Source organism: Papaver somniferum, chromosome 7 (assembly GCF_003573695.1).
Source record: "Papaver somniferum cultivar HN1 chromosome 7, ASM357369v1, whole genome shotgun sequence".
In the NCBI taxonomy this organism is placed as follows: domain Eukaryota; kingdom Viridiplantae; phylum Streptophyta; class Magnoliopsida; order Ranunculales; family Papaveraceae; genus Papaver; species Papaver somniferum.
In genome coordinates this window covers 59,395,948-59,416,277 of record NC_039364.1, presented here as the reverse complement: position 1 = coordinate 59,416,277, position 20,330 = coordinate 59,395,948, and the positions used below count along the sequence as shown (strand labels likewise).

Below are 20,330 nucleotides of genomic sequence, written 5' to 3'. Positions count from 1 at the left end.
TGAGCAGGAAACTGAGAATCATCTCAAATCTCCAGTGTATCGTCTTCTGATAAATCACAGAAATGTTACTCAGAAGAAATTGGTGACTCCTAAGACAGTGATCCAGTTTTGTCTTGAACGAGGGATCTTCCTTACATCAATCATAGAGTTTAAGCTTTCTCGAAGACCTTTGGAAAAGTTCTCTGGATGGGCGAGACATATGCTGGGTTTCCCTCATGTCAGGGCCATGATCGATCAGGCGCAAGTGACGAGAGCTATTCAGAATTCTAGAGACTTATTCATTTTCCATGATGCGAGAGGTATTATGGTTATACTTGCTCGTTGGTGTATTCCCACTCCCACCTTTATATGCAGATGGGGAGCGTTTACCGTTACCTTAGAGGACGTGGCTGCTTTGATGCATCTCCCAATCACGGGCAATCTCCCTGGGGATCTTTCAGATGAGGAGGCTGTGGTTTCTAACATTTTGGTAGCTGCAATGGAGGAAGTGAATAAGGCATCTGGCAGTAAAGGGTGCTATTCTCATTGGTTGACATGCTGGTGGCCAAAGGACGATATTTCTGATAAACCCATCGACGGTATGTTACCCATTGCTGCTTTCTTATTTTTATGGCTGTCGAGAGACATATTTGAAGACAGTGGAAACTTGTTGAAGCCCTTCGTGATACCCTTTTCTATTAAGATGGCTCAAGGTGAGCAACTCCCAATAGGCAGCCTGTTCCTGGGTTCTTTGTATTCTAACTTAGACTCCTTGGTTATAGACTCCAGTGCATCGAATGGCTTTATGAAGATTGAGTGCTATGCCAATACGATGTTTCTTCAAGCTTTGATGTGGGAGCGCTTCAAGAATTATGCGCCTATTCCACGTAATATTTTGTAAGGACCGAATGTTGATGCTCTTCACATTTTCTCCGAAAAAGATAATGCCATAATCATGCGTTGGTATACAAAGCAACCTCGGTCTAAAGCACGTCTCATTGATGTGTTGGATGATGAATCTGAGTTCAATTTCCGCCCGTGGGTGTCAGTTCTTGCTTATGTTTCCAAGCCAACAACTTTCAATACTGGAGAGAGCGTGATGTTGATGTCTGGTGCAAATCTGAGTGATGGAGAAAGATCTTTCATGTTGAGTTGCACCCCTGGTCATTTGATATGGGCTATATATGGAGGACTCTCAGTGGAGGAATATAATATTGACAGAGCAGCACGACAAATGGGTATGGATCAGTGTATTCCAACTTTTCGAAGGAGGAAGCCATCAGTTGAACAGCTTAGAACCCATTTAGACCATACTCATGTGGAAGGAAGTAATTACTGGTTTCCTTGCTCCAAGAGATTTGCATATGTAAATCCAGGTTATGTAGACTTTTGGGATCAACAACTTCAGCGATTGCGTGATTACGTGATGGCTGGTCAGCCTCCAGTGAAGGATCCTCCTTCTACTGAGATGATTTCTGGTCGACCAATATTGAAGTATCTCTCTGGTGATAAACGAAAATCGTCTCCAGGGTATTCTCAGGTATGTCTCTTCGTATAATCTTCATGAAATTATGAGAACTATATTATAATTACGTTACTGAATTTTACCACAGGACGGTCGTAATGTAAGACCTCGAATCCGTGTAGATTTCTCAGAAACTGAAGCGATTGTTCACGGTGGAGAAGGAAGGAACAAAAGTTATAAGCTGTTACCTAATACCATAAAGTCCCCATTTGGTTCTTTGGTGAGTTCTCGGCATTCCCCTTGTTGTGACTTTTTCTCGCCCACATTATTAGGATCATGAAATCAATGTTGTTATTCCGTTGCAGAATTTTACTCCATCAAGTATCGATGGTCTTCGGTTTCCTGCAACAATTCCTGATTTGAGCGATGAAGAAGAAGCCGTAAGTATTCCTTCGCATATTCAATTATGATGCTTTTTAGATAAAATGTTGATTGTTGAGGATGTGTCCAGGAGGATGTCGTCATGGAGACGGAGAGTGCTGATACTCGACCATTCTCTGAGAATAGATACGAAGGCACTTATAAAGAGTCGTAGCCGAATAGAAGTAATGAGCCCTTTGTCGTTAACACGGACAATCCCAATTCCTCGAACACTTCGGAGATCCCCCAAGTAAGTACATGTTTTGTATCTTCTTCATAGAAGTATGAAAGTGCTGATTTGTGAATGAATGAATGAGAATCCATGTGTATACATGAAAAACTTAGTCGAAATTCGTCGTCAGAAAATTCAGAACTCAGTCTTTTAGCAAAAACGCCGTAAAACCTTCATATGGAGTCGGATTTTCATGATCTGCATATGCATATTTAAGCCCGGAAAATTTTCAAGCTTTAGCAAAGAATATTTCCAGGAGGCTTTCAGAACTTTTTCAGATGGTATGTTGCTCAATGTTTTGACCAAATCTCCTATCTTGTTCATCGGATTGTCATGAAATTTTGTCATATTGTAGAGGACATCCATACGAAGAGAATGGTATATGACCCATATTCAGAATTCTTGTAGGTTGCTCCCAGTTTGTCTTCTAGTACAGGGAAGAGTATAGTTTCTTCAGACGAGGTTACCGTAAAACGTATCTTCATGACTTTCATGCTATTTGCTCGCGTCTTGGGTGCATAATGATGAAATTTGATGATGTTGCATTGCTTGTATACTGTATTTTATAATATCACTTGGTTTCATGCTTAAGTGACTCTAACCTCATGTAATCTTCGTATTAGGTGTCAAATACCGAAGTTGAGGATATTGAATCCAATGAGGATAACTCGAACTGCCCTGGATTTATTGATGAATAAACAACCATCGTTGCACTTCAAGGCCATGAGAAGGTTGTCACTGAAGTTGTGGAAACCCAGATTGTTGCTGCTTCAGTGGCAGAAGAAACTGAAACACCGGTAGAGAATACTCTTTCCCTGATTGTAGAAGCTGCCCCAGTAATTGAGAACCGTATAGTGGTGCATGAATATCCAAGTGCAGGAGTTGCTTTTGATCCTCCATTTGATGCTTCACTCCTGTATCATGAACTAGTTGGTGGATTCAGCGTTCCCATTGGATATGCAGGCTTGTATGAGAAAATATGGAAGAAGTTTGGTCACATGATCGTTGATAAGAACCCTGGACGTGCTTATGACTTAACAATGCAAGTAGGTATTATCTTGTGTATCGTGAGTGATATATGCACTAGGGACAGAAATACTGTGACTCCAGATATACTCTTTGATTGGGAGTTTAATTTGGAGAATTCAGAAAGACTTGGCTTGGGCCCGGTCCCACGAGTTTCCTTAATTTTCTGTATTTTATGTGTATTTTTCCATGATTTGAAGGAATTTTCATAATTTGAGAGAAATACCATGAAATCAAGGAATTTCATGGGATCAAGGAAACCTTAAAATAATAATAATTAAATAATAGGGCGTGCAGGACCGGCTGAGGCATGGCCGGCCGGCTGGGGCCCGGTCCCACGGGTTTCCCTAATTTTATATTATATTTTCCATGGTTTTGTGAAAATACCATGAGATTAAGGAGTTTTCATGAGTTTAGGGAAATAATAATAAAATAATGAGGAACCATGAGGTGTGGGGCCGGTTGGGATCAAGGCATGGCCGGTTGGCCAATAATCACGGCCCCATAATATTTTCCCTAATTTTATATTATTTCCTTGGTGTGAAGGAAACACCACGAAATCGAGGAGTTTCCTCAAAACGAAGGATATTTGTTCAAATGAAAGGATTTTCATGAGATCAAGGAAAATAACAGAAAATATGAAAAAAAAAATATATAACTGGCGTGGGATTGATCACGACACGGACGACCAGTCGGTGGGCCCATGCTCCCAGCGCCTTGGTCAATATTTTAATTATTTATTATTTTCCTTCCTATTTTGTATAGGTTCATCGTTTCGTCGTATTCTGAAATACTCGTTCGTGCGGTGATTGTTAGTGCATCATCGTTGAGTACACTTGCATCTTTTGAGCTGGGGCTTACTCAGAGGTAGCTCAGACGCCCGTGCGTTAAATATTTATTACTAATCCATGGAATTCTGCTGGGAAGAACCATAGATTGAAGTAACGAAATATTGCGAAAATATTTGAATATTTTCGGAAATTCAGTGGATGAATCCAAGAATATAAGAATAATTAGCTGATGGCTCTATACTAGCAGAGCAAGCTTTCTAGGAGCATTAATTACTCTGACATGAGCTTGCTAGAGCTTCATATCCTTTAATATAGTCAGGGAAAACTTGTTGTTTGTATCTTGAAGACGTTATCGCTCTATACTAGCAGAGTAAGCTGTCTAGGAGCCGTCAATCTCGTGATTCTATATATAAATGATTACTGAAGTGTTCAGTATTCATGAGATATGTCGTTGTGCAGCCGAGAGACTACATATCCGCATGTACTCTGAGAGAAAGTATTCTCAGTCAGAGGATTCGATGAGAGACTCGTGTTTCAATATTCACATCTGATTGCTGGATCAGGAGTTCGTATAATTTTGGGTTTACGATTTTAGCCTTTGTCGAAAATCCACCATCTACACGTGTATAACAAGTTGGCTCAATAATAGTTAACCGAAGTTAGCCATACGAACACTTTTAGCTCATCTATATTCATCTAATACTTCTAGACTCAATATGATAATCAATCAATCATGATGGATAATCAAATGTATCTAAATGTGTTTTTAAGAAAGTTTTTCAAATGATCACTATCTCATAGAAATATCCATGAAACATATGTAACATATTCGGCTTGGTTTGTAAGTGTACAAAGTACTTATACAAGAACCAATTCATGAACACAATGCACGTTTTCAAACTGAATAACAAGCTTGAGATAGCAACGCTTGCTAGTTCGACCGAGCAGTGCTCTAACAGTATTTTTCCTTACGTATTCACAAGCAAGATCCTGATTTGGAATTATATCTACCTATGTCGATGGTACAGAAATGATGGGTGCTCTTGATGTAATAAGAGATCCTACAAGCTAATATAAATCCAAATTTAAGATGAGAAATCTAGGGAATTCTCGATCGAAAATTGAGCTTGTGGTATTTTATTCCACCAATTTACGTAGGTCTATAGTTGTCAGGCAATTTAACAAGGACAGGCATCCTGCTAGCACTCTCATGATTAGTCGAGGTTCAAATGTAAGTAAATGACCAATTCGTCTAAAGGAAGATGACGAGATGTGTCGGGAGATGAATTTCCCTTATCTAAGTACAATAGACGCATTATTGTACTTAGCATAATGTACTCGACCAAATGTTACATCCTCAGTGAACTTGTTAGCTAGATATATCTCAGCGCCAATGCAACGTCATTGGAATGGTATAATTAACATAATCATATACTTAAAGTAACCATTGACATGAGTTTGTTTTTTCCCTGCAAAGGAATGCTAAAGGAACTGCAATCCAAAGGTTGTTGATTATGAAGGAATAACAATCTCTTATCCAACGAAAGTAATCAGGGGGGGTATGGTAGACTATTTTCTAAGTCACTGCCGATATTCAGTTTCGAAAAGTACATGACAAAAGGAACTGTCTGGAACAACTCTGAAAGTAACCAGGGGAGATGCCGACATCAGGGGAGGATCCAAGGATATGATGTCGACATATTTTACTTCGAAATTGAAGTTGTGTTGTACTCTTTTTCCTTTTGATCGAAAATAGTTTTTCCCACAGGGTTTTCTTACTCGGCAAGGTTTTTAATGAGACAACAACAAACACCGGGAAGTAGTTTCCTAGCTAAGGCTATTGCCTTTCCAACGAGGATTTTCTGCCTTTAGGAGTTGTGAAGCAACTAGTCAACTTCAACAGAGCAAAGTGATCATCTGCAATGGATCACCTTTACTTGCATCTGTCACATTGTACTATTTTCCCTTCGTCAAGGTTTTGTCCCACTGGGTTTTCCTTGTCAAGGTTTTAATGAAATGACGTATTCAAGTCTAACTATGTTCTAAGTTTGCTTAATATTGTACTCTTTTCTTTAGTTCGGGTTTTGTCCCTCTGGGTTTCCCTGATGAATTTTTTAACAATGCAATTAACTTAGACTTGTCGGTCCTTGAAGATCGTATTGTATGTGATGAACTACATGTAAAGTATGAGACAACATGTGAAGTACTACGTGTGTAGAGTTGTACCAAGGTTTTTGTCCCACTGGGTTTTTCCTTGTCAAAGTTTTAATGAGGCAATTGATTTATGCACAAGTCATCAAGGAGAGGGCGACATTTGAAGAACTACATTTGAAACACTATATGTGAAGCACTGTGTATGAAGTTCTATTAGACCGCACAAGGGGGAGTGTTGTAGGCCTACGTCCCATAGATGTGCGGCCCAACAAGATACCTAGGGTTTACCTTTCCATGTATATATATAGGATATTTGTATCCATGTAACACTACTACGGTGATAAATAAAAAATTTTATGCCTCTTTGTGTTTTGCTTTGATTCCACTGCAACAATAAGGCCGAGCACTATGGTGCTCCTTTTCCCTACCCTATCCCTCATATGTAGGGAAAAATCAAAATTCACAACCACTATGGTCTCCCATATCCCTACATGAGTAGGGAAGGGAAATCACACGGCAACTGAGCAGCCATAGAAATTTACGCTTTACGGAAACTCAATAGCCATATCGCAGTTGATACGGCTATTGAGTTGTCGTAGCATTTTACACGGCTACTGAGTAGCCGTTTCCGTAAATATATTTGTTTGACCTTTTTTCGTTTACACCTCTCTCACACCCGATTCTAACCATCCATCATTAATAACGGCTCTATCTTATCCACCGTCGGATCCCAACGGTCATTTTTTCAAAATCCTCTATAAATACCACTCCAATTCTCTACTCAAATCACTCCAAATCCTCTCTTCTTACAATTTGTTTTCTTCACTAAAATCTCTCAAGTTTTCTTCTTTAAGAGTTTTAAATTTTCTTTTGCTCATCAATGTCGGAGAGTCAAAGGAAAAAAAGGAAACATAGAGCGAGATTTAGTACTTTGGAAGATTTTCACATTGTTACTCAGTATTGTGCTCTAGGTGAAAGTAGTTTTGAATATAAGAATAAGTTTTATAAAATCCATTTTAGAAAACTTGTGGAAGCTTGTGGTGGGAATCGACACGAGCGTACTATAAAAAGCGTTCGTAATAGGTTTAGCGTAATCAAGAATGAAGTGGATAACTTTTTTGAATGTGTTGCAAGAGCCGTTGCAAGTAATCCGGAATTGGACTCTAATAATCGGGTATGTTATATAAATATGTTCATTATAGTTGTTGCATTTTTGTTTGTATATAGTTTTATTTATGTGTATCTTATTTATGGTTTGTTTACATTGATGTAGATGATAATTACGAGAAGCTATTATATTGAAATACACAAAAAAAAACCTTTACTCGAGATAGTGAGTTCGACATGCTTAAATATGTACCAAATGTACAATTAGGTGTAGATGAAGATATGGATCAAGATTCTAATCCTATGTCATCTCAATATCATGGAAATTTCTCAAATATGTTTGTTTTGGGGTAAAAACTGATTCTGCTATTTTTGGTAAATTTGGGTGTGTTGATGAGAAACGAATTCAAACCCTAAACAAATGTACTGCACAACAGTACTTTTATATTCGAGAGATCAATCTGTAAGACTCTGGCCTAAACTAAGATGGTCGTTCCAGATTCAATTCGGTCACAAAGTGAAGGAGAAGGGTTGATCTTTGGGAGGGAAGCGAAGAAGGTGTTTGAGATCAGAATGTTGAATTACGAAGGTGTGGTTGTTTTATGACTTGTATCATAATGTGGAACTGGCTTGCAGAATGTAAGCTTATCAGTTCTTGGTGTTTTCTGGATATTTGTGTTGATCACCTCTGTCCTTTGTCGAAATAGGTTAAAACCTATTTATACAAGTCATGATTGAGCGCACACCCTGATCTCGTAGGAAGTGGAGGCAGTTAAATAGTGGAGAAGTGTGGATTGTGTAAAAGTGGCGACAATCGTGTCTCCATCATGGGGAGGACCGCTCAGCCTTACTCCCACTACTCCTTTACTTTTATTAACCGTCCGCCTTTCCTGACACTTTCTCGTAATGGGCGCGTTGCACGCCGCACGCCGTAAACCACCAGACCAATACCCCAGTAAGCATCCCCCAGTTTTTGACATGTTTGATGTCTCGAGTAAGTGGGTCAAGTCGTGTGACTTTCCGCTTAAAGCAACACATAGTTCTTTTAGGTTAAATAACAAAACTATTTGTGGAATCAATATTTATAAAACATCGTTTTGTAGTCGATGCATATAAAGCATCGCTTTTAAACAAGCTGTTGAAAATGATCGATGTTCATGAAGTATCATTGTTTCAGAGCTCCTATGAGTTAGTCGCGGAGCTTAGTGTCTTAAAAGGAGCGTGACCGCCCTCTTTCAGGGAGTTAATAGGAGCTACGTACGCATACCAGGGAGTGGTCGATCAGTCCCTATAGGAGAGTGGCGACTGGTAGCCATTCTAAAATCATATCGGTCGATCAAGGTTAGATCTGGACCGCTTAAATCGGCTAGCCATTGAGTAGCTGAGACGATTTGCGGCAGTTGTGACTGTTGTTGAATCATACAAGTAGCGTGAATGGCCACTTTTGAGTGATCGTTTGGGAACCCTATGAACGATCCATGACTTGGCCGATCGTTTGATCGCGGCATTACCCTGTCGGCCTCTTGAAAATAAATCTAGACCATCCGACTAGGCTAGCGAAGTTGAATGGACGAGATGATTTGCGGCAGTTGTTTACTGCCATTGATTCAAATTAGGGTTTAGAAGTCGTGTGGCCAACCCTATCTTGGCTGAACGATTTGGGGTGTTTGTCGCTGATTTGTACAAGTCGATTAAGTACACATAAAGATGGGTTGCTGGTGAGCATGCCAGCACCTCATTGGCCACCTAAAATTAGGTCTAGGCCATCCGACTAGGCTGGCGAAGATGGACGGCCGTGATCGATTTGTGACAGTTGTGTAATGCCGCTGACTCAATTTAGGGTTTAAAGAACGCGCGATCACCCTACTTTGGGCAAGCGGTTTGACGCGCTCCTGGATTTCTATGTGTAGTTCGACCGACCAGGGATGAAGGCGAGTCGCCGGTGATCATAACTATACCTCTTTGATCGTTTGAAAGAAGATCTAAATCGTCCAACTAGGCCGGCTAAGTTGGACGGATGTGATGGGTTTGAGAACGTTATGGTCGGTCTTAGCTCGTTTGAGCTTTCTTTCAACAACGCGATCACCCATGTTCTGGCTAACGTTAAGAGGGTGTTGCGGGTGAACTAAAAGGATTCTGATCGGCTGGGATGCTAGTGGGCCTGCCGGTGGACATTATGGAGGTTACCTAGTTCCACTGGGAAGAGGTTAAGCTTGTTGAATCGACTGGCAAAATCGTGTGGTCGTGATTGCTTTTTAGGACTGACATGGACAGTCTAGGTTTTCCTTAAGAAATCTAAAAGCTTCGATCGTGCCGACTTTTAGTTAAAAGCGTGTTGACACGGAAATCTCTTTATCAGAGAGTGGTGTAGGTTGTGTGAGTGTTTTCATGCAGATCTCAATACTGACACTTCGGGAGATTCGTGTTACTCTGCTGCGAGTGAACACTAATCGTCGTGTCATGCCAATATTGAGAGTTCAGCTGGGGAACACGGCATAAGAAAATACTAGGCGTGCTCCGGCATTAGTGAGTAATGCAGCTAGGAGCTTAAATACTCATTAGGCTCTATACTAGTGAAAAATTCATCTAGGAGCTTGAGTTTCAATATAATATGAAGAGAGACATAGGCACTCATCAGATTCTGATATATTCTCCAAATTCCCTGCGGAATATAGATATATCAAGGTCTACTACTTCTGATGTCGGGTCAGGTGGACAGACTTTTATAGTTTTCGCCCTAAGCTAAAAACCACCATCAACAATGTTTAATAATCAAACTCCATCTGCAAGCCAATTCGTCGAGACTCCATTTGCAAAGAACGCAACACGTTTAAATCCCTCGTTATAGTTATCCATTTAATCTCAACAACATTGTTCTTGTTTGGGAAAAGAACATCCCAAAAACACCACATCAAAAACCATCTTGCAATTTGCTCCTGAAATACAACATCGTTGTCTAGGCCGACTCTATGGTCAAGAAACAATTTAATCGAACTTTTCTTGATCCCCTTGCATCTACTCACAACTTTTTTCTCAAGTCGACCAAGTCTTGTTGTCTAACCTCTTGTATTTCCGTTATTTCTCTATATTCTTGTCCTCTCCTTCTTCTTGTTGTAGCTTTCGCGTCAATATATGGGAGCAAACAATCTATGGTTTCGGCAGCAATCTCATGCAATTGGTCAATACTCATTTCTTCCAATGATATGGGATTTCCTTGGCCAATAGGAATTCCGGTAAGTTGTGTGAAGTCTAATGGGGTAAACCCTATTTCAAAACTAGGTAAGTGAAATGTATTAGTGGTATGCCACCACCTTTCAAATATACCACTAGTTAGGCAGTTGTCTTGTAGTTTTGGATAATGTATTCTGAAAATTAAACCAAACCCACAGTCGTCTACAAGTTGTCTAGCATGTGGAAATCTACAAATTTCGGTATACATTTCGTGAAGACTGCTTACACTACTTCGATGTTTTAGTGGTTTACTCCTATCATCTGTCGAGATTTCAATTTATGCTCATTATGATCTTTCGAAGAAACCAGAATTCTATCATCTATAACTTGTTGAAAATTATCGGAGTACATCTACAACACGCGTTACAACAAAATCATCACAAAACAATGTTTAATAAAAATTCTACAATGTATTGTCTCAAGCAACAAAAAATCTTAGCCACATTATCTATCACATTACAACAAAATCATCAATCAATCCAAAATTATCCATCCCAATACAATTTCTCTGCCAACAGTATATCCTAGACATAATACATATTCATTTAATCATCCAGCAATCCAAAATTATCAATAACAATACCATATCTAAATCAAAAATCAATCATAAACAACAACCACTTTGATTCAATCAACAAAATATGACAAATTCAATCAACAATGTCTCAAACTTTCAAACAACATGCAAGGAGACATTATAATCAACCTAATATCTTCAATTAATCATGATCAAAATCAAATTAAATTTAAACCCTAAAATTAGAAACACTCACCTTGGAAGATTTTGTTGATGAAACTCGAAATTGAAAAAGGAAATAGTTCTCAGGGTAGTAAGGAACAAACCCATTGAATTTTAGCTCCTGAATCGCACCCAAGAGTCTTGAAATCGAAAGGGGTTGTAGAGAGGAAAAAAATAGAGAAGAAGAAGGAAGAAGAAAAAATGTCCGAGCGACCTTGCTTCTGATGACTTATACCTATAATACGGAAATTGAGTAGCCGTATCGGTCAAGTCAACGGGTTGACTTATACGGCAATTCGCACTACTCATACGGCTGCTGAGTAGCCGTATCGTGTAGAGAAGGGAAAAAAGGGCACCATGGTGAGGATGTCTTCCTTGTGACATCCCTTCCCTTTATTTGAGGGATAGGGAAGGGATGCCCTACACCATAGTGCTTGGCCTAAGAGATTCTTTTGACCAAAAGAAGGAGATGAAGAAGAGTAAGATATCTGATAACAGATTTGAATTGGGTGAAAACCTTAAATTAAAAACATTAGCAGATTAAAATCCAAGGAAAATTATTATGGGGTGATTAACTTTCGAATTTTGAATTTGGAAAATTGTTTCTCAATTTCGTTTGTTTTCAGAAAGAGGAATTTATCGGGAAAGAGGGCAAAAAAAAACAAAACAAGAAATAACAGCGGAAATGATTGGTTTTATTAAAATCCTTAATCTTCCCGCTATCCCAAACCGGCCTATTAAAAAAGAATGGAGGGAGTATTTTTTGTTATCCTCCGGTAGTCCCTTCAAAGTTTAGTGTAGCCCTAAAAATAAGCTGCCCAAAATCCGCTACCGTGATCCAGAATCTGCAAAGGACATCTACGGCCATATCTGGTGTAAATTAAGTGTGAGATTACTTGAGGGCGCCAAACCCTTTTCCTCATTTCCTGCACTTCTGCTATCCTATCTTTCTCGTTCTTGTTCACAGAGAAAAATGTCGACTGCTCACTCTGTTTCCTCGACTCTCTACTTCATCACCACACAAAACCCTCTCAAAACCCAAGAATTTGCATTTCAGACAAAGAGTGTTCTTTACAACAAATTCCATCCTAATTTTTGTTCGAGTAAGAAATCAACGTCGTCCACTAAATCTCAATTTCTTAACAAACTTCAAAGCATCTCCTGCAAAAGTCTGTCAACAGCCTCACACTAAAAATTGTGTGGTAATTTACGTGATTTATAGTATGTGATTGGTTTTGAGGTTGTGGGCACAACTTAAAAGATGTATATTTTGTGTTAATTTTTGTTTGAGCAGTTTTCCGATGGTGGTGCTGAGGTAGAATTGAGGCTACAACTCGGTGAAAAGGAAGAAATTCCAAATTCTAAAGATATTTTTGTGGATGCAAATGAAGATTCAATTACAATTAGAGTGAAATCTTTTGGGTCTATTATCACCCTAATTGAAACTACTAATTTGTATGGAAAGATAAAGCCTGCGGAAACTATATGGTTAGTATGATTCAAGTTTTAATAAAGAGATTGATATGTATGAATTGAAGTGTGAAATCCAAAAAACTAATATTTTGACCAAATTTGTGTATCCGAGAACCACTTCGATTTGCTAAAGAACCCTGGATAGGAAAAGTAGTAATAATGACCGACGTGAGTATGAGCATTATCGACCGAGCTCTGCTTCGATCTCCCCAAGTAATCTGGTCAGGAAAAAACGATGTCGACCCGATGTGCCAGATTTAAGTACATTGGTGAGCATTGAATGATGATGACCGTCTTGCACTATTATTCATAAGCATTATCCAGAGACCTATTTTGATCTACGTTAGTCTATTGGTTAGGAGATGGCATTGACGACCTGATGTGCTGTTATGGGTATTGATGAAATTATAACATGTTTCTTTTTTTTTTGCGACAGGTATATCGACGAGGACCAACTAGTTGTTAACTTGAAAAAGTATGACCCAGACATGAAATGGCCTGATTTCATGGAATCGTGGGATTCGCTTACAGAAGGAATTGTACCAATGCTGAAGGGAACTTCAATCTACTTAGTTGGGGAATCTGCCGAAATCAATCAGAAAGTTGCTAAAGAACTTGCTTCTGGTATTGGGTGAGCTGCTTCGACCGAGTGATGAAGATGCCTGTCAATCTATACAAAATTACTGAGAATTATTTGGTTAATTATCTCTCAGGTATACGCCACTAAGTACGAGGGACTTGCTGGAATCTTTTGCTAAGCAGACTATTGAATCATGTAATCTCAGTAAACTCGATTTTCGTTACTATCCATTTTGATAGAACAACCACAACTGTTTTTCCACCAACTGTATCTTCTTGCTTGCACTTCCAAAGCTCCTAAGTGAGAGTTTACTGACAAATTTTAACAGCAACCATAGGTTTCCGTCACACCTCATTCAGTCTGATATAATGTGTCCCATCTTGTAGTTCATTAACAAGTTTAATCACTTCCAGGGGTGATGTCAGAGGGCATGGAGTCTGTAGTAGAAGCAGAAAGTTCTGTTCTGGAAAGTCTCAGCAGGTACTTGTCAATGTCTGTTTTCTTTGTGTCTTACGGAGGAGAGGTTTTAATTCCATCTCCTTATCTGCAGTCATGTTCGAGCTGTTGTCGCAACATTAGGAGGACAATGTGGAGCTGCAAGGGGAACGGATAAGTGGAGACATCTTTATTCAGGATTCACCATATGGTTGTCTCAATCTGAAGCAGCTGGTAAAACTTGTAGTGCTTCTTTGTTTTCTCTTTATAGCTGGTACTTATTTGTATTATGTTGCTAGGAGCTACTTAAAACGAATTGATTGATGCAGCAACTATAAATATTTGTACCAAAATTTGTGACGCAGATGAAGATTCAGCCAAGAAAGAGGTTCAGAGGGATATCAAAGACGGGAGCACGGACTATGCAAACGCAGAAGTGGTAGTCAAGATTGCAGTGTGGGAACCTAACCATGCTCAAGCTGTAGCTCAGGCTTGTCTGAGTGCCCTAAAAAGGTTAATCCTATCAGACAAGAAGCTTTCAGGTACTCTAGAAATTTTTTCTTTCCCTTGACATTACTCTAACAGGAAAGACAGGAGTATCCAAGTCCATTTCTTCTCTTCTCTTTTTTGAAGGAAAGAAGAGTCTCTACATCAAGTTGGGATGCCGCGGTGATTGGCCAAACATCAAGCCTCCTGGATGGGACCCATCAGCCAAATCAGGTGAACCTACTATCATGTAGAGCACCGGAGTACTGAACAGCACAGCAGCAGTTTCACATGTAGAGCACCGGATTACTGAACAGCAGCAGTACCAGCACCAATTTCTCAAGCATTTTCTCCTCAGATTTTGTGCTGCTTCTGGCTTATCCCAGTTCGCTTATCTGGCTTATGGCTTATACCAGTTTCACTATAGTCACATTTTTGGCGTTTATGTAGTCACATTTTTGTTGCCATTAGATACACTTCTCTTGGCGCTCACCTTGCAGTTTGGGCGTTTAGGCTTCTCTTCAGCTCTCATTTCCTCTACCTTCCATGCATTGTCAGTATGTCAGATTAATCTCACCCTGGTTGTCTAGGGTTATTTCCTGGATAAAGAGCAACCGCGAGTGAAAATCCTATATGAACCAACAGCTGCATTTAACACTTTAAAGTACAAACCCAACAGCCCCTTCATAGAGACCCTTCCAAAGAGAAACAAAAAGCACGGCCACTATCAATATTTACAGGACAATAGCCTTTGCTGGCACCAGAACAAACCTGTTGGGAACTGACATACATATACATGTTTAACAGTTCACTAATACAACACACACAAAGAGAACCAGAAATTTGCCAAAATAGATTATAGATGGTCATAAACAAAAGCATCATTGAAAATCCCTCTTCATCAGCTAGCTGAAATAGTTTTTTAAGTAAAACCACATTGTTTCCTAAACATTACTAAAAATGAAATAATTTAAAACAGATATTCACATCTTCATGTCGACGCATTTCTCTAACCCATAATTAGCAGCAGCACCAGTACGGGAGGTCCAAACTCTACTTCTGATCCATCTTCTTTACAGCCAGCTCACCAGTTGGTGTAGATGAATGGGGCTGAAAAGGCACAAAACCATAAAATGTCTTGAAAATGCTTAATCCACAGCAAAAAACACTCTGAAGCAAGTACAGCAACTAGAAGAACATGAGAAAACTAGATTGGATCTCAATAAAGAAATTTGCAAAGAATTGAGATTAAAGTCTTAGGGCCCCATAAGAATTGTACACAAATCCTAGTCTAGAAACTCGACCAGTACTTTTATGCAAACAAGAAAGAGCAACTTGCATAAATCATCACATGCTATTTACCTTGCTTTTCTGAAGACTGATAATCGTGGACCTCAGCAAAGGATCACCAACTATCCATCTCAACTTTTGCACAAGCTCATCTCGGGTTATCATCTTCTTCTGATAGATTATGTAGAGGATAATAATATTAGGTCGCTAAAGCGAAATTGACAGAATACGAGAGAGGGGAGCTCGTAACTACAAACCTTAAACTGGTCATAAAAAAGATTAATTGAATCCATATCCTTCGGTAGAACTTTATCTTTAACAGCTGCAAACAACATCGGGAAAGGCATCCACGGTGAATTTGGAATCTTCGGCGCAGTTAATCCAACGGTTGGAAGTTTACTCGGGATTTGATGAACACGATGATGAATTTCTACAACCTAGAAAGTAATGATGCCGCTAATTGTCAGAGAGATGGCAGAAATATAAAACGCTAGAACTTTCAATACAAAACCCTTCAACCACACCAGAATGACAAAACAGATGGTTTCTGCGATGCCACAAGCAAACAGGATAAAATTACTGGGCCGCATATACTGAGGAAGGGTCCACAAATATATGCATTCCCCTTCTGCATGACTAAAAAAATTGGTTACACAAATTTATCATCCAAACAGTCAGATAAATGGGAACAAGCAAAGTAATGACTTGCACATATGTATATGAACGTGACCAGAAAACTAGTCCCAAAGGTCAGTTACAAAAGAATCTCATGGAAGAGGGGCTTACTGAATTAACAGGGGAAGAATGCTGAACTTGATGCTGGTACGAGGCAGAATTCGTAACACCTGACCCATCAACTCTAGAATTAGTAACCCCTGACACGTCAACTCTGCATGTTGAAACCACCTGACCTGTACCACCATTAACAGATTCAATATCACTCAATATCACGAGTGCAACAATAAAAAAAATCGCCCTAAACGTGAACATCACCCACTAACTCTGCACATCCCATATCAACAACTGACACAAGTGTTAGTCAAGGGAGACCCAAAGCCTAGGTGAATGACCAGATATCTAAGTTATGGGTCAAATTTAGCCAAAAGAAGGAACCTCATCGAGATAATCTTATGATGAAATATAACTATAGCAAGAAATAAAGAATATGGTTGTACTTCTCAAATATCACCTTTCTCAACAGATGCGGCCTTGAAACTGATAACATATTCTGGAAAGATGTGAGTGTTCATATTCACATTCCATACTATGTAATGCTTGGGATCTTGTAAGTCATCTACCCCGCTATCGAAGTTTTCACTACTTGGGTGAAACTGTTCAGATCCAGGTTGAACAAGTTCCATATTTCCCATTATAACACGGCACAACAACATATACTGTACACCATTTTCGTCAACATCATTATAACTTGAACTGTAAAGACAACAACAAAATATGAGAAGAAAAAATCTCGAGATATATATTATACATTTCAGTGGATAAGAGCAAATATTAAGACAAAATAGGAGCATGGAACATGGTAATATCTTGGAGCTGCCAAACCCAACAGTCCTGTCTGTAACAGAGGTCTCGTACCAAAATATACAAACAGTCTCATTAAGATCTCCACGTTCTAGAGAATAAATATGCACGGACACAGAGAGTAAATATAAGCCATATGTAGTTGGCAGCTTCTCTCCCACATGGGACCAATGAAGTGTAAAAAAAATCTATTGACCACAATAACAAGCAAAGAAATTTAGCAGAAACAAGAAACACACCTGACATCTGCAGAAAGATTAACACCAAAGCCATATGTAGGCTTAGTTTTAGCCAGTCCCCCAATACTAACCAGTCCATCCATCCCTAGACCATGAGTGAGTATCCGGAATGAAGCTTCCTTGGAAGAAGCAAGCCAAGCAAATCTAACATTTGCATTGCCCCGATACTTCCTAGTGATCTCTATCTGCTTTTGAAAGAGCTCCAACCTTGCTAATGCAGAGATACTTGAACCACGACGTATCTCAAGTATATTTTGTGCACAAAAGGATGAACCCATACCCTCAAGGAACATGTGCTGCACGGAATCCAAGGACAACTTCCCCTGCATAGACTCCAGAGAAGCATTTTGCCAGTTAGATGTTGCATCAGGCAACTTGTTTTCCCCAGTTACCTCCTTCAAATCAGCAATGTTGTCATCCTGTTCGATCTCATAATGTTTGCTGACAGGTTTTCCATCAATTTTAAGCCTCTTAACATAAGTGTTAGACTCTTCAATGCATTCTACCATCTTCGAGCTATCAACTCCAGTTAGTTCAATCTCCAGTTGCAATTTTATTTCACGCATCCCGTTTGGCTCTGAATAAAAATATGTTCCATCTTTTTCATTTGCAGCCTGAGCACAATCATGTAACTTGTTGGCATCAGTATATAATTCGGGAAAGAAACAACTGCCCTCCTCATCAATCCATGCAATCGGATTCTGTAAACCCGTCTTCAAATCAATTTGAACCATGTGAAGGAAGTCCAAAACCGAACGTTGACCCTTGAACTCCACTTCTATGGCCGCCTTCTTTACCCGGAAATCTTCTTTGACCAATCCAATAAAACCTTCAGGAAAATCAGCCCAGTCACCATTGTAATACATCAAACGCTGAGGCAATCCACTCTTCATAAAATTTGAATAGTTCTTCAGCAATGATTTCTTAAAATGGGATCCACAACTGTTTTTGCATCCACTAGACCTCGTCCGCTGACGAAGCCTCTTGGGAGGCGATAGTGCGGGAAACTGCCGTGCAGCCATTCGAGCAGCTCCAGTAAATTGTGCTGCACATTGAGCTGCACGCTTCCGCTTTAAATCAACCACTATAGTTTGTCCATTACCCAACACCTTTGCGCTCCTCACGTCCATTTTTCTTTACTGTAGTAATTCCTATGCACAGATCTAACTCCAAAAGTCCAAAAACTACCCTACTGTACAACTCCTACTCTAAAAATACCCAAACAAAACCATGCCAAGGAAGCTAATGTGCATGTTGTCCTGAAAAATTTAGTAGCCAATAATTTATACATTTTTTATTGTTTCAACAAAGATACTACAACAGCTTACTAAGTATAAAACAAAACAGATAAAGCAAACAGTAAATCATAAGCTTAGATTACAATTATGCGTTCATTCGCAGAAGCGTTTCAGGGTATTGAAAATATCTTAGCATGAGAGAAATCCATGGAATTTTTAACAAGCCTCATGGTTGATTAACTAAATAATTGAAGTATCAGCCTCATGGTTGATTAAATAATTGAAAGAACTGAGAATTGATTAGCCTCTGGGTACAAGAGAAAAGGCCCTCTCCCCAAAGTTGGTATCTCCCTAAGCCAATCACCAAATTATACCAAAAGAAAATATGATTTACCAAATGGTCAGTCAGAAGGTGCAAAAACATCTAAATCTTTAAGGTAGCAAAATCATTTTTGGTATTATGTCCAACAAATGTACGATGTTTATAACATTCTGGTGGCAGAAGATTATGCCTGATTAAGATACTGATTATGCCAGGAATAATTTTGAACCCCCCCTAAACTTTCTCTTCAATGTTACTAGTTACGCTGATTAAAGGTAAGGTCTTACTACAAGTACCCAATCAACGCATAAAGATCACAATAATTTTAAAGATGCACATACTCATTTGAAATCAAACAAAATAAAGAACAGCACTGTTAAACCATCTTAAGAGCATCTTTGACACAAACTGCAACCAGAATACATACCATTATTCTGCTGCTAGTACTGCTAGTGTTCATATTGTACAAGTATTATTTCTCCTTCCCTGACCTCAAGAAAACAGACAACCCAAACAAATTTTCTCTTTCTCAGTCCACAAATTAAAGAACGAAAAAAATTTTGTAAATTCTTCAAAACAATTCACACCTCATGCAGAACCAACATAAACTAAAACATACGACAACAACAAAAAACGGTCAAAACTCCATTAATCTTCAACAGCGTACGTATGAATTCTTTTAGAAACTATACAGAAACCCTATTCATGTGGTTGACCTTTACAGTGTAGATCAAAGAGAATTTTGGGTTAATTGCAAAATCCAAATAAAATCACCACACTTCCAGCTCCTCACAACTCAATTAATCAATTTTGTTTTCAAACTCAGAAGAAAAAAAACATCTCATAAACAACCGACCTAACAATAAAGGACTGAAAAACAGATCTAACAACAAGAATAGAGTCTTATTAAATAGACATCCCAGCAAATAACTAGATCCCATTGATAACACGAAGAAAAATCAAAACCCTAATAAAACTTGAAAACGAAAACCTATGAAATCCTTAGGAGAAGAGAGAAAAGGTCAACTAAATTACCTGTTAATGATATTGGTCGTTAAAGCGTCAAAATTAGGGTTTGAATCACAAATTTCATGAAGAAAATTCGAAGAAGAAGAAGAATGATAGATTAGGTTTCAAGTTTTTTCTCTCTTAAAAAAATCTTACAGATTGACACAAACTTCTTCTCTGTTTCTCTCTCCTAGCACACGAAAACGAGGATTACTGAGAAGATGTTTTGACGCCGTTTGTTAACGTCCTCGTTAAGTCGGCGTTTTTAGTCTACTACGCGTCGTTTCTTGGGCTAAAAGAAAGAATTCGACACGTGTTTGGATCTCGTTTGATAACTTTAACTTGACGATCAAGATTTTCCGCTTGTTTTTTCTCTTTTTCTTTTCCGAAAATGACACATGCACCGTAGGGAACGCATCGGGTGTGCACCGTGCGAGAGAGTGGTGAGGCCCATTCATGCCCATCCCTATCCCAATACAGAGAATGGACATTTGAGATCGCCAGATCTCCTCTCGGTGTTCACCTTCGGTGAATGTAGCAAAGCCCTTTCTTTTTACAAAAGAAAATATATAAAAA

The 20,330-nt window shown here is 39.0% G+C and overlaps 2 protein-coding genes across 4 annotated transcripts; one reads left to right on the top strand and one right to left on the bottom strand.

Annotated features, from left to right (window-relative positions):
* The first annotated feature begins 478 nt into the window (after positions 1–478).
* Positions 479–14,700, top strand: LOC113294675 (probable inactive shikimate kinase like 2, chloroplastic). The gene is made up of 9 exons (XM_026543057.1): positions 479–578; positions 12,036–12,346; positions 12,439–12,632; positions 13,054–13,248; positions 13,331–13,392; positions 13,611–13,677; positions 13,748–13,866; positions 13,998–14,174; positions 14,266–14,700. The coding sequence occupies exons 1-9, from the start codon at positions 479–481 to the stop codon at positions 14,370–14,372; spliced, it is 1,332 nt and encodes a 443-aa protein (XP_026398842.1). The 3' UTR covers positions 14,373–14,700.
* A 173-nt stretch (positions 14,701–14,873) lies between these two features.
* On the bottom strand, positions 14,874–19,989 carry LOC113297421 (inactive poly [ADP-ribose] polymerase RCD1-like). 3 transcript variants are annotated; one of them, XM_026545878.1, is made up of 8 exons: positions 19,782–19,989; positions 19,174–19,237; positions 17,187–18,445; positions 16,598–16,839; positions 16,195–16,319; positions 15,666–15,845; positions 15,481–15,579; positions 14,874–15,228 (listed from the first exon to the last, which is right to left on the bottom strand). In XM_026545878.1, the coding sequence occupies exons 3-8, from the start codon at positions 18,314–18,316 to the stop codon at positions 15,172–15,174; spliced, it is 1,833 nt and encodes a 610-aa protein (XP_026401663.1). In that variant the 5' UTR covers positions 18,317–18,445; positions 19,174–19,237; positions 19,782–19,989; the 3' UTR covers positions 14,874–15,171. The 3 variants fall into 3 exon arrangements, with proteins under 3 accessions (XP_026401663.1, XP_026401662.1, XP_026401664.1); XM_026545877.1 differs by having other exon boundaries at positions 19,174–19,232; XM_026545879.1 differs by lacking the exon at positions 19,174–19,237.
* Positions 19,990–20,330: the final 341 nt, after the last annotated feature.

What these genes read in the sequence shown, in the direction of transcription:
- LOC113294675 (XM_026543057.1), top strand. Translation starts at nt 479, where the DNA reads ATGGAGGAAGTGAATAAGGCATCTGGCAGTAAAGGGTGCTATTCTCAT. An exon ending in TTCTGATAAACCCATCGACG is followed by an intron (nt 579 to 12,035) that starts GTATGTTACCCA and finishes ATTAAGTGTGAG; the next exon opens with ATTACTTGAGGGCGCCAAAC. An exon ending in CTCACACTAAAAATTGTGTG is followed by an intron (nt 12,347 to 12,438) that starts GTAATTTACGTG and finishes TTGTTTGAGCAG; the next exon opens with TTTTCCGATGGTGGTGCTGA.
- LOC113297421 (XM_026545878.1), bottom strand. Translation starts at nt 18,316, where the DNA reads ATGGACGTGAGGAGCGCAAAGGTGTTGGGTAATGGACAAACTATAGTG. An exon ending in ATTCTTCCCCTGTTAATTCA is followed by an intron (nt 15,846 to 16,194) that starts GTAAGCCCCTCT and finishes ATTACTTTCTAG; the next exon opens with GTTGTAGAAATTCATCATCG. An exon ending in TTTTTTATGACCAGTTTAAG is followed by an intron (nt 15,580 to 15,665) that starts GTTTGTAGTTAC and finishes ATAATCTATCAG; the next exon opens with AAGAAGATGATAACCCGAGA.